The sequence below is a fragment of the Actinia tenebrosa genome, unplaced genomic scaffold (assembly GCF_029948245.1).
Source record: "Actinia tenebrosa isolate PJP-AT-01 unplaced genomic scaffold, QUT_ActTen_1.0 PGA_scaffold1__47_contigs__length_23844297, whole genome shotgun sequence".
NCBI classification, from domain to species: Eukaryota; Metazoa; Cnidaria; class Anthozoa; order Actiniaria; family Actiniidae; genus Actinia; species Actinia tenebrosa.
This window is the reverse complement of record NW_028292578.1, coordinates 5904886-5917618: the sequence shown is the minus strand read 5'-3', so window position 1 is coordinate 5917618 and position 12733 is coordinate 5904886. Positions and strand designations below refer to the sequence as shown.

General features: G+C 36.6%; 1 protein-coding gene across 1 annotated transcript; it reads left to right on the top strand.

The window, feature by feature from the left end:
- Window positions 1-4742: 4742 nt before the first annotated feature.
- LOC116305444 (uncharacterized protein C12orf56) lies at window positions 4743-12444 on the top strand. The gene is made up of 11 exons (XM_089033268.1): window positions 4743-5239; window positions 6320-7132; window positions 7562-7638; window positions 7732-7870; window positions 8562-8668; window positions 8816-8905; window positions 9334-9484; window positions 9817-9891; window positions 11097-11174; window positions 11302-11480; window positions 11839-12444. The coding sequence occupies exons 1-11, from the start codon at window positions 4997-4999 to the stop codon at window positions 11969-11971; spliced, it is 2085 nt and encodes a 694-aa protein (XP_088889394.1). The 5' UTR covers window positions 4743-4996; the 3' UTR covers window positions 11972-12444.
- The last annotated feature ends 289 nt before the right edge of the window (window positions 12445-12733 follow it).

The window sequence follows — 12733 nt, the reverse complement described above, 5'->3', positions numbered from 1 at the left end:
ACATAAACTAGAGCCATATGCAAAATTTGAAGAAATTACACCACAGAGTTTTTGATTTTTTCAGTTTGAATATTAAAAGTTTATAGAGCGCGCGTGCTCAAGAAACACTGTTTCGAGACTCCTTAAAGTTCTAGGGTTTCCTAGTGTCTCTGGCATTTTGTCAAGTATCCCACAGTAGAGTGAAGTCATTAAACCTGTGAAATAGAAATTAGATTAATACACATTTGTAGACCCTAACTATTGTTTTCTTTTGTGTCTATCTGACTATTACAGGATTGTTATGTGGGCTACCTGTGGGAATCCTGATTGTTTTATCCCATTTCTAGTGACCTAAATCCCAGTTAGCGCGAAAAAAAGTCAAATCGCAGTTTCCATGTTGCACCAGTCATTTGATACCCTGCCCGCAACCCCCCCATCCACCCCGAGGCATACCTGAGGCATTCACTGTTTCCCTCAGTGAAAGGTAATGAAAGCCCCGCCCCACGGGAAAGAAAGTAAAACTGAAGTCCCCGCGCGCATCATCTTTTGAGCAGTTTATTTTTGGATATTTAATTTCTTTTGCAGAAACGTGTTCGCCGACAAAGAAATAGATTGAAGTGTTTGTCTTTTTCTTTTTCTTTATCATCGAATAGATGAAAAGCCATTTTTCGATCGATGCCCAGAAAAACATAATAAAATGCGATGAAACCTTACCTTCTTCGTCTCACCTCCATGACAACGTAAACTCACACGAGGAGCTCACTCTGTCCCAGTCCCCAAAACGAAAAAATGCAAGTGAAAAATCCTCGCTACAATACAATACAATTTTATACAATACAATTTTATTTGGCACCTTATACTAATAGTACATGAGTGTTTGATTCCAAATATATTATAGGTATATATATATACTATGTATTAGGTAATTTTCTTAATTCATTTTCACGTATCAGCATACATTGATGAATGTATGCTGATATGGCTCTTTGTAGAGACGCTGATTTTGAATTGATTAAGAACATAAAACGACTGTCAGCGCTCATATTGTTGAAATTAATGCTGGTGTTTTTTTCTATGAACTCTCTTAAGTCGTTTCTATGAGAGTCATATAGTGGACACCAAACTAGAAAGTGTTTTTCGTTTTCTACTCCCGACTTACACACTGGGCAAATCCTTTCATCGTAAATGAGATAAGGCCTCTTATACCTCCCCGTTTCTACTTCAAGCTTATGGTTACTAATTCTTAATTTTGTAAGCGCCACTCTGTGCTTAATATTGGTGACTTGACTTAAATATTCTTCAAAGTTATAATCCGTTTTGAACTGACGAAAGACTCTGAGTTTATTTTTATGTCTGTCGTCTTTTCTTTCATCATTGTGGAGATTACTCCATAAAATTTGCCTCTCAATGTCATATATTCTTTGGGTTATTATTTTTCCATATTCATACCATCTTGGAGAAAGTTCCTTTTGTTTCATCCAAATTATCCCCAATCCGAGTTGTTCTAAAGTAGTTTTAATTTTTATGCTCCAAAAGGCTTTTTTAGTTTCATTTTTAATATCTTGGTAGACTTCGGCTGAAAGTTTTTTTGGGTGTAGTTCCGACTTTATAATTTTATGCCAGAATTTAAAGCTTCTACTGCATGCTTTGCATTTTAGCGGAAACCTTCCTAACTCAGCTCTGCATGCAAGGTTACTAGCATTCTTTGTCACCTTGAGGAGCATTTTGCAAAATTTCAAATGAACAAGTTCCATGGGCTCTTGGTCTTTGGTGCTTAATGTTTCGATACCCCATATCTCACTTGCGTATAGAAGTATTGGTGTAACAAGCGAGTCAAACAGTTTTATAGTTAATTTGATATTGGATGTGAAAAATTCACCCATTTGTTTTTTCATCTGAAATAGTGCCTTTAATGCAGCTTTTTTTAATTCTTGTTTTGCAAACGTAAAGTTTCCAAAGGTTGTAAAATTTAATCCTAAATATTTATATGATTTAACGTTTTCTAGTTTAGATTTGTTCAAATAGAATTGGAAGTTATTCATTGTCTTCCCTGTATTATTGAAAACCATCACTTTTGTCTTTGTTATATTAACTGTTAAGCCTGATTGTTCACAAAATGCCTCTAGCTTGTCGAGATATTTCTGAAGCCCTTTAGCAGATTTAGAGAACAGAACCAGGTCATCTGCATATAAAAGAGTACTAATCGGTTTGCCATTCAACATTACATCATTGTTGTTACACGAATTTAATGAGTCAGGCAGATCGTGAAGATATAAATTAAATAACGTAGGGCTCAGCATACAGCCTTGTTTAACACCCATATAACAGGAAAATGTCGGAGAAATGTGTCCATTTACTTTGATTGCTGATTGATCAGTGGAGTACATCGATTGTATCACTCTTAGAAAATTTCCATTTATACCAACATTTTCAAGTTTTGCCATTAATTTTTTCCTTGGGATGCAGTCAAACGCTTTTTGAAAATCTACAAAGCAGGAAAAAAGGAAATTATTTTTCTTCCGTGGCTTACTTTTAACATATTTATCGATTACGGATTTCAGAATAAAAATACTATCTGTTGTTCCGTGCTTTTTTCTAAACCCACCCTGTTCCTGTTTAATTATATTATTCGTAGTTAGGTAATCATAGAGCCGTTTGTTAAGTATTGCCGTAAAAACTTTGCCAATTGCAGAAAGGAGTGTTATTCCACGGTAATTTTCAGCTTTCGTTGGATCGTCCTTTTTATGCAATGGAACAATATATCCTAGATTCCATGAAGAGGGAAACTTTCCGTTGTCTAGGATTTTATTGAAAATTACCGTTAGGTGTCCTTTTAGTGCTTCCTTTCCCGTTATCAATAGCTCATTTGGAATATTATCAGGGCCGGGAGCTTTATGTTTCTTTAGGTTACTTAGAACTTCATATACTTCTTGATCTGTAATGGAAAAATCTAATTCCCCTTGACTTTGCGACTGTTCTAAGGTCTCCGTAGTATTTACTGCAGATGTCTGGGAGCTATTAAGCGTCTTGAAGTGATTAAATAAGTCCTTTTCGTTTGCTCGACAGGAGTTTGCATTTTTTGCTTTGCCTACATTAAAAAGTTGTTTCAAAGACTTCCAGGTGGATTTCGAATCTTATCGCTATGCCCCTGGGTATGCCTCGGGAGGGGTGGGGGGTAGGGGGGGGGGGGGGTGCGGGGGATGTCAAATGACTGGTGCATGTATAATAGGCTTTTTTGCCAATGCCAAAAAGTACGAAATACATTACAACAAAGCAGTACACAAAAATAGCCTACCTAATATGTGAAACATCCTTTGATGCAAATTTGGTAGAGTTGCAAACGATTAAGCGTGAAACACTAATTACTAAATACACGGATTTACTGTGGTCACTCAATTGTTTGCACTCTAGTGTCGCTATTTATTAACTAGTATTATCTATTTCTTATTTATTACGTAAATGGCAGTCTGATTTATTGCTAAAAACGTCACGCTTTCATTGTCAGTGCAAACTTGATCCCTGGATAACGGTAATTCTGCATACCTCCCCAAGACTCAGAGTCCATGCCTGACCGGTTCTTTTAGGGGCGATGACTGAATTCTTTTAGTAGGCTTCGGTGATCCGTGTTACTAGCTACCTTATCGACTAGAGACTTGTCGACCCGGGGGGGGGGGGGGGGGGGGGGGGGTACTCCCATATGTGGACTATACGGGGATGATCCGCTGAACAGGGTATGGTTTTTCAAGCTTCTTGTCATAAACAGGGTATGCAATTTCACTCTAGTTCCAATTTTTTCCTGAGTTTCCTGTCATATTCAGGGTTTCTCCTTTCGTATTGACCGAAACTGGTTACTTTGGTCTTCAAAAAGCAATACGCGAGCTGGCATGATAATAGCCCACTTCTGAGATATGCTTCGCTTGTCACGCACAAAGGTTTCAGTATGAGGCTACGTGCTAAATGCTCAGTCATTCGTGACAGGCGGTAAGAATTAATTTAATTTAGCACGTAGCCTCATACTGAAACCTTTGTGCGTGACAAGCGAAGCATATCTCGGAAGTGGGCTATTGAAACAGGAACTCAGTGCAATTAATTATATCTTTTGTCATAAACAAGGTCTACAAATTTGAGTTTTTTTGTCATAAACAGAGTACCCCTTTCAGAATCCCAGCGGAACACCCCTACCCAAATCCTGGCGGAGTACCCCCCCGGGCTTGTCGACAAGGGCGGACTTCGGAGTTAGATAACAGACTTGTATTTCTTTAGAGAAAGCCATGGAATCAGACACTGAAAATATTAGGTATAAATTACTCTCATAAACAAGCTGTCAACCCACGAGTATCGCTGTTATTTAAGGTGTTTTTCAAGGGAAATAATTGGGCCCCAGACTGGATCCAATGAATGGTAAACATGGAACCTTCTATTGATGTACTTTTTATTCTGAGCTGAGTTTCGTTTAGCCAACGGAGGTCAAGCGTTTCCAATCCTCCATTCCGCGTGTTTTCTGAGCGCTTCAGGTACATTGTTTTGTTTTCAATAATGTTTGTTGTCGCATTAATTCGTTTTCATTCAGTTATTGTTTACTAGTAATGGCTTAGTTTCAAAAGAATTCTTTCGTATTTTTTTTCAATAAGCCTTTCATGATTTTATCCGATTGTGTGACGTCAAATTGATGTATTTATTGACGTCATTTCTAGTCCTTTGGGGAAATGTTGATCTAAACCTGTTTATCTTTTGAATGGCTCAAAATCCTTGGTTATTTCAGTGCTAGCATGTTTATGGACTTTCAAGTTTTGTTGTCTTAAAGCTTTAAGTTAGTTAAAAAAAGGGTTTTTTGAATGGGAATCCCTTTGTGTGATTTGATAAAGCTTGTGATTGGTTAATGGGGCAAGTGATGTCATCTTGAGTTGTTCAACTGGCAAAAACCAGACTTTGGTTTGATCGAACTTATGAAGGATAATTTGAAAATATTAACCACTATTTACCATAATGGCGAGATCGGAAGCTGATAGATTATAAAATGGACGACTGTCAACAGAAGTATCAAAAAGTTTACAATTATTTAAAGCGTACTCTTCCCCAGGAAAGATACGAAGGAATTCGAGTGATCGATCGGTGTGTGATTGTTGCTGATGGATTCAACAAGTCCTTCATGTTTGCTGTATTGGGAGATAACATGCTTTATATTACGGAAAATCCACCTAAATTACCTAGAGATATTCGTATTACTGTAGATCTTTCTACTATTACAAATGTAGAGTTGGTAAGTATGGCTTATTCAAGTCAATGTTCAGTAGTTTACGATATTGTCATCACTTCAATCCTTATCCAGGATATGGTTTATCATTGTCATAAAACTATCATCAGTAACCAAAACCGCTTAGATTTTCCTTACAGGAATTCTCCATCTATAAATAAACCTTGTTGCCAAGACTCTGGTTTATTTTTCTGAGTGTAAGCCAAATAGATAGGATATGATCTATTGGTTACTGTATTTCACAGTTATTTATCCACGCATTGTCAATAAATAAAGGCTAATATAGCAGCTAGAACAAGAGTTATACGAAGCTATTAGCTTAGCAGGAACATTCAGCAGCTAAAGTTATCCCCCATAATAGAACAAGATATTCTTTAAGTCCTTTTTGAAGCGCCAGTTGTTTTATTATTACGTTGTATTATATTTTTTCCTTTCTTAAATCTTTCCCAAAAAAGCTGTTTAATACTAAATTATACTGTTTTTTATAACTTTTTCTTCCTCATTTTCAATATTTTTTTGATCTTAGATCAATTTATTCGGATTTTGGCGTATTATTTACCAGCCATCTCCTTGACACACAGCTCAACTTTCATAATTTAAATGATGACTGATTTTGTGCATTATTTATTAGGTGAAAAGACATCTTCATAGAACTAGTATTTTCATTTGAATATATCTAAATCCATTATAGTTAATAGCCTACCTTCTCTCTCCACAGGGCCATAGTGATAACACCTGCCACTTTACTTCCTTTATTTTATTATTTTTCGTAATATTTTTGCTTTCTTAATTTTTGTTTTCAAGAAAATGCATAAAATTATATATATTGTACTGTACGTATTTTTGATGAATATCAAAAATTTTGAAAGGTGTTGATTTGTTTATAGTTTGTGATTTTAGTATAAAGCCCAGTGGACATAATTAAACTTACGTTAATTGTTTATTCACTATAATTGTAAATTTATTCTTTTGTGTGCTTATTTTTGTTTCTCAGTAAGTAATTACATAAAGTATTTGTTGCCACCTGACACACTTGTATACAAATGAATTTATAAAGTATTTGTGAACAATTTTTTCTATTTGTAGATCCATGACATTCCAGAATTCATTGGTGGTGATTTAAGAACACAGACACAACATATCATAGTGACTTATAAAACAACAGGTCCTCAAAAAACACAAACCAAAACAACTAAAGACTTGCCATCACCACGACAAGCACTTCAAACTCCACTTCTGACAGCATCGGCCTTGCTACGACTAAACCTGGAGGATGAACAGGATAGTACTACAGTACCTTCAGCATCACATTACCATTATAATAAGGACAGAATAATTGCAGAAGAAGGAAGTTATATGAAAAAGATATCAAGGAATTCTAATAAAATGAGTGTATCTGAAGGGAGTATTCCTCAACTTATAGAACAGGAAAGATTTCAAGCATCTTCTTCAACTGAGAGACATAATAGTTTATGTGTACCTTCCTCAGGACGACGTTTACCCCTCCCCCCCTCACATAAAGGACATAGGTTAGATTCTTATTCTAAGATCAAGCAACAGCCAAGAAAATCAAGACAAAAACATGATAGTGAAAGCAAAGAGCTTAATTCAAGCTCAAGCAGTAATGAACTGGATTTGTCTCAAGTAAAGACAGATTACAGTGATGACAGGCCAGGTAGACCATCATCTCTTGATTTACCACAAACATCAACCATTAAAGCATCATGGCGTTCAAGTAGAACAAGAAGTGTTGATGAAACCCATCAGACAGTGGAAGAAGAGAGTACCTATGTGACTGAAGGCAGTGCTGACAATATTTCACAGATACATATGTATATACTAGAACAGGGATCACCTATGTTTGCGTTTTTGAAAAGCACATGGAATAACTGCATCTTGGTAAGATTTTCCCTGTTATGATTATTCCCAATTATATTTAAAGCAATAGAACAATCACAAAGTGATGCTCCTAATAGGAATGTTATAAAATACATCAAGCAAAAGGTGCGATAAAAACAGCAACAGAATCACACAACTTGTTGTGCAACATTGTTGTGTTGCAAGCTGCAGAGCAACTGTTGCTCGTATTACTATTACACATGCAGCAACTTTTAATTGTTGCAACTTATGAGAGTTTTTACTACACAATGCATACACATCAATAAAAATTTGTTGAGTGCAGATTGCTAATATGAGCAACATCATCAAATTTTGCTCAGCAACTTGCAATGCAACAATAGTGTTTCATGACAATTAGTACAGTTGTTGTGAAATTTTGTTGCCCACATTTACTGCCATGTTAATGAGTTGGTGCTTGTATTATTGCAGAAATCTACATTGCATTTTGAAGGTCAAGGTTTCCCAGTAGCATGCTCATCACCAAGATCATTCTCAAAAGTTGACAAGTAAGATATACACCTGCAAAATGTGAAAATAAATATGATTTTAAAAAAAATATTTTGGGCTAGTAAATAAGTGATATAATTATGATTTTTCAGTTCTCAGCTACTCACTTTATTCAACCAACTCAAGACAGAGATTCTCCAATCACACAGAATGGAGAAAACCTTTGTTTTAATCAATGAATTGTTGACTGGTGCTCAGAAAAGCTTCTCTCTTAAAAAATTCTTCTGGAAGGTATGGAGCTAAACTGTTGCCATGAAGATCACTGGGACCCCAGCAGTAAAATATCAATTTTATCAAACCCTAAGGCTGCATTCATAATGTATGGCAGGGGGGGGTGGGGGCAGGTAAAATTTAGGGGGGTTTGAAAAATGTTTTCAGAGAATTGGGGGGGAGATACAAAATTTTCAGAAGGAGCTACGAGAGTTTGCCTGGGGGGGAAGTTATTTTTGGGGGGACATCAAGGGGGGTCTTAAGAATTTTTTTGTCATTTAAAGATTTCACCTGCCCCCAACCCCCCTCCTTCCCCTTCTGCCATACATTATGAACACAGCCTAAAAAACTTCTGGGTAATTGACTTAAGTCATGACATGGCTGATTCACAGATTGAATTGGAGTTTAGAGTGGTAGGTTTTGAGGACAGAGGAAAACTTTTACCCTGGACTCCAAAACGCTCCCTTGTGCCTTTGGCACATGCTTGTTATAACTACAGGAAGTGAAATGGAACCTCAGGAGCCCAGAGTAGAAAATTGGAGAACCCAGAGAAAAACCTTTGAATCAAGGCTAGGGAGTTGGCTAGGGAGGGATCCAACAAGCTCTACTCTCACATGGTGTAATGCCAAGTCCAGGAATTCGCACCTGAAACCCCAGATGTTAGAGTTGAGTACACTATAGTTATACTAAAGTTTTCATAATATACCTTCAGTCTTCAGAGCTCTTCCAGTTCATAGTTGTTCAAGTCAAACTTTATCTGCCTAATTCTCCTTCAATTCCTTCAAGACGGAAAGGCAACAATCGATCTGATGAATTTGAGTAAGTTAACTATGGGAAAAATATTTCAAATATTCCTTTCAAAATCTAATATTTTGCATGACAGTATTCCCAGACCTTTCAGATGTGTCAAGTAGACATTTCTGAAATGTGTTTAGGTATGTTTTTAATTGACTATTTTTGTTGCAGTTTTGTAGTGGTGTTACTGGAATGTTTGATCTGTATGTTCAGAGAAACAGAAATTCTACCATCACGCTTGAACGTCCTTAAAACTAACAAGTAAGAACTTTTGGTTCATTGCATCTGTATTTCCAATCTGTTTTCTGTTTTGTCTCCTCAGATGTAAAATTTTCACATTTCAAACCTGTTTAATATAATTAAAGTGCTACTCTGACGAAAATCGCTCAAACTTGGATTCAGCTGAAACTTCCTAAGAATACTCTTTAAAGGTCCAATAATCACTGTATGAAGCATTTTCTCGATATTCAGGACAAAAGTATGATATTTTTACGATTACTTTTTGGAGTCTGTGACATCATACACTCAACATTTATACCATCCTGTAACTAAAAAATAATGTTCAGTCCATGGGATTCAGACTTGGGTTTGAGTTGAAGACATTTACACTGATGAAGGTCTGATAAATGTATTTTTTAGCACTGTGTATGCTAATTTATTTTAAATTTGTGTATTAACTACCTATGTAGAGGACAATCTTTGGTTGATCTTCTTGAGTCAATCATGGCTACACCAACATTATCGCGTCCCAAGTCAGAACCTCCTAAGATATCACCTGCTGCTCAGCTACTGTTGATGGGAACAAGTCAGGATTCAGTACTGTCCAGACGAGAGGATGAGGTGAGTATATGAAGAATATAAAGGATAATATTTGTTCTTTCTGTTGACAGTTTTTCTCTTAGAGATCATAATGTGTTTCAAATACCTTCCCTTCTCTCTCTCCTTCCTTCCTTCCTTCTTTCCTTCCTTCCCTCCCTCCCTCCCTCCCTCCATCCATCCATCCATCCATCCCTCCCTCCCTCCCTCCCATTCCTTCATCTATCCCTCCCTCCCTCCCATTCCTTCATCTATCCCTCCCTCCCTCCCTCCGACCCTCCATCCATCCATCCATTCATCCTTCCTTCCTTCCCTCCCACATGATGATAAGCATCTTTTTGGTCTTTTCGTTTTAGACAAGTGAATTGATTAATGAAATAACAGACTGTGTTACTTCCTTGTTGTACGAAATAGTAGCTGCCGTTCATCAGGTATATTTTAACTGTGAATATTGAATGGGAATATTTTAACTATATTATGTATTTATTTTTCTAAAACTCATGAATATTTAATGAGGAGAAAACAAAGCAAATCACTACTGTGACGGTGGTTTGGAAATGTGTTCTTAATTTGCATTAAATTTCGTAAACTTTTTCTTTGATTTTCTCCAAGAAATATTCATTACACCTTTTGCTGTTCATTAACCGCAAAGGAATATTCATTCAAGCGAAAAAGCATTATCATTAGCGCGAAGAGGCACACAATAACGCGAACGGAGTTTCAAGAGCGCGATGGAACATTCATTAAGGAATTTAGCATAACATTGGACAATCATGAATATGTTTGTGCAGGTTCATTAGCGTTTTCGAAGTTTCATTAGCGCCTTTGTGCAATCAATAGACAAAACCACACATTCAATAACGGTTTTTGGACATTCATTAGCGCAATACATTATTACTTTACTTTTTACACGGGAATTGTAGGATTTTAGCTTTCTTTACATTTTTTACAACCCATGAATATAACCGTTCTTTACAAAGAAAACATGGCGTTAGGTATTGAAGAAAGAAGTGTATTTATCCTTGAATTGCTTCTCTATTCATACATCTGGGAAGATAGGTTTGCATGTGGTTGTACCACTGCATGCATTTTTGTTGCGTGATAACATTTATGTTTCTTGTAGTCGCTCTAAGAAGCAATCTTTTTCTTAGCTCTCCGAGTGGAATGCCTTGCCTTCTAGCTAAAATCCTACAATTCCCGTGTAAAAAGTAAAGTAATAATGTATTGCGCTAATGAATGTCCAAAAACCGTTATTGAATGTGTGGTTTTGTCTATTGATTGCACAAAGGCGCTAATGAAACTTCGAAAACGCTAATGAACCTGCACAAACATATTCATGATTGTCCAATGTTATGCTAAATTCCTTAATGAATGTTCCATCGCGCTCTTGAAACTCCGTTCGCGTTATTGTGTGCCTCTTCGCGCTAATGATAATGCTTTTTCGCTTGAATGAATATTCCTTTGCGGTTAATGAACAGCAAAAGGTGTAGTTTGAGAAGTAATATCAAACACTTGAGAGAGTTCTTCCTCAGATTTCCAAACACGGAGGAAGGAAGGAAGAAGAACTCTCTCGCGTGTTTGAAATATTACAACCAAAACCAATGATTCGTTTTAACACATTTTATATTTCTCCAAGGCGATAATTTTTCCAGTCGAAGGAAATGCTCTGAACATATGCTGGTTGGTTAGCCTGATGGATTCTAATTCTTCTACTGTAAGTAAGAAATATTGTAGACTAGTCGTTTTCACTTGTTTTCTTTTGCTCAATGACTGTGAGAAAGTATATCTGTAATATTTGACCTTGTTGTTTTAACTCGTGTGAATGTATTATTACTCTGCAGGAAACATTCGTAGAACGAATGATGGAACGTCAGTTAAATATTATCTCAACTCGTAGAAAACATTTATCTCCAAAGCACGCAGTATTGTTATACCAGCAGCTGTATATACTCCAAAACATCATGGATTATAGCGAGAATATGGCTGCTAGTATACCAAGGTCTTATGCTGAAGAATTCAGGTTTGTATCACTGATGCTAATGACTTGCGCAAGCCAGAAAGGAAAGCGCGGTTTCCTGTCGAGAGCAGATTCATTGTGCATGACTGTGAACCTGCGCGGTAACGGCACGGAACTTGACGAAAATCCGTTCAGCCAATCACAGAGCTCTGTCCACACCTTTGCCTGTTGTGTCAATATGATCACTGATAAAAATGACGAAAACCACAAGTGTTTAAGCTCAAGGGAAGGAGAACCTAAGGAGTGGGATAATGAGCAGTATTCTCGTGTACTATGATTGGCTCAACAGATTTCATTATGCCCGTGCCGTGCTCGTTCACTCTCAGGGATAATCCATTTATTTACGGTTTTATTTCTATAGGTACTACATTAAGAAGCCAATCATACATAAGAAGTTGTCCAGTAGATACCCCCTAACCCCGCCCATCCTAAAACTACTGGACAAAGTAACACTCCGTGTTCTGAAGGGGAAATCAAGAACCAGTTACAGATAACAAACATGACGAATAGATGGACTACCGTGTTCTAAAGGGGAGATCCAGAACCAGTTACAGATGACAAATACCACGAATAGGAGTGAACTACCATACATGATTGACAGCTGAACAAAAGGAGATACGAAAGAGCTACTTTGGCAAGGGAAATTATACTTTTAGTTGATTAATAACTGAACAGGATAGAGTTACAAGCAATAGATTGTGATACAGCTGTGCTGGGAAAAGATAGCAATCATGAGACCGAACAAGATCAACAGATATTTATTAAAATTACTTAAAATCTTGAGGAATAAAATAATAATTGTAATTATTTATTAATGACTTGAATTGGCGAATGAATGAAACGAAAAATAATAATAATTGAAATCATAGATCATGGTTAATTGTAAATATATTGCATTTTATATGAAACGTTATAATATTTGTAATTAAACGAGCAAGCTATTAACAATAAAAATATAATACCACAATTAAGATTATAAACTTTGTAGTAGGTTGGGGTTTTGAAAGAACAAAAGTTGATGATTGGATGGGGTGGGGTGGGGGGTGGGGGGGGGGGGGTGAGGTGGGGGTCATGGGGATAGGTACATACCATCTTCATAATCCTATTCGTCAAGCCTTTCCACTAAAAACATCTTATAATAATCTTAGTTATACCACAAAAAGAGTTCAAAAGCCTTTACTTACTTTCCAAACAATGCGTTGTTTGGTTGTATAATTGTATTAAGCTTCTTTGTCATCTGTTCTTAGTACAAATCA

Excerpts from the sequence above, each read along its gene's own strand:
- LOC116305444 (XM_089033268.1), top strand. The coding sequence starts at position 4,997 with ATGGACGACTGTCAACAGAAGTATCAAAAAGTTTACAATTATTTAAAG. Across the intron at positions 9,485-9,816 it reads TGTCCAGACGAGAGGATGAG|ACAAGTGAATTGATTAATGA; the intron begins GTGAGTATATGA and ends TTTTCGTTTTAG. Across the intron at positions 11,481-11,838 it reads TCTTATGCTGAAGAATTCAG|GTACTACATTAAGAAGCCAA; the intron begins GTTTGTATCACT and ends TTATTTCTATAG.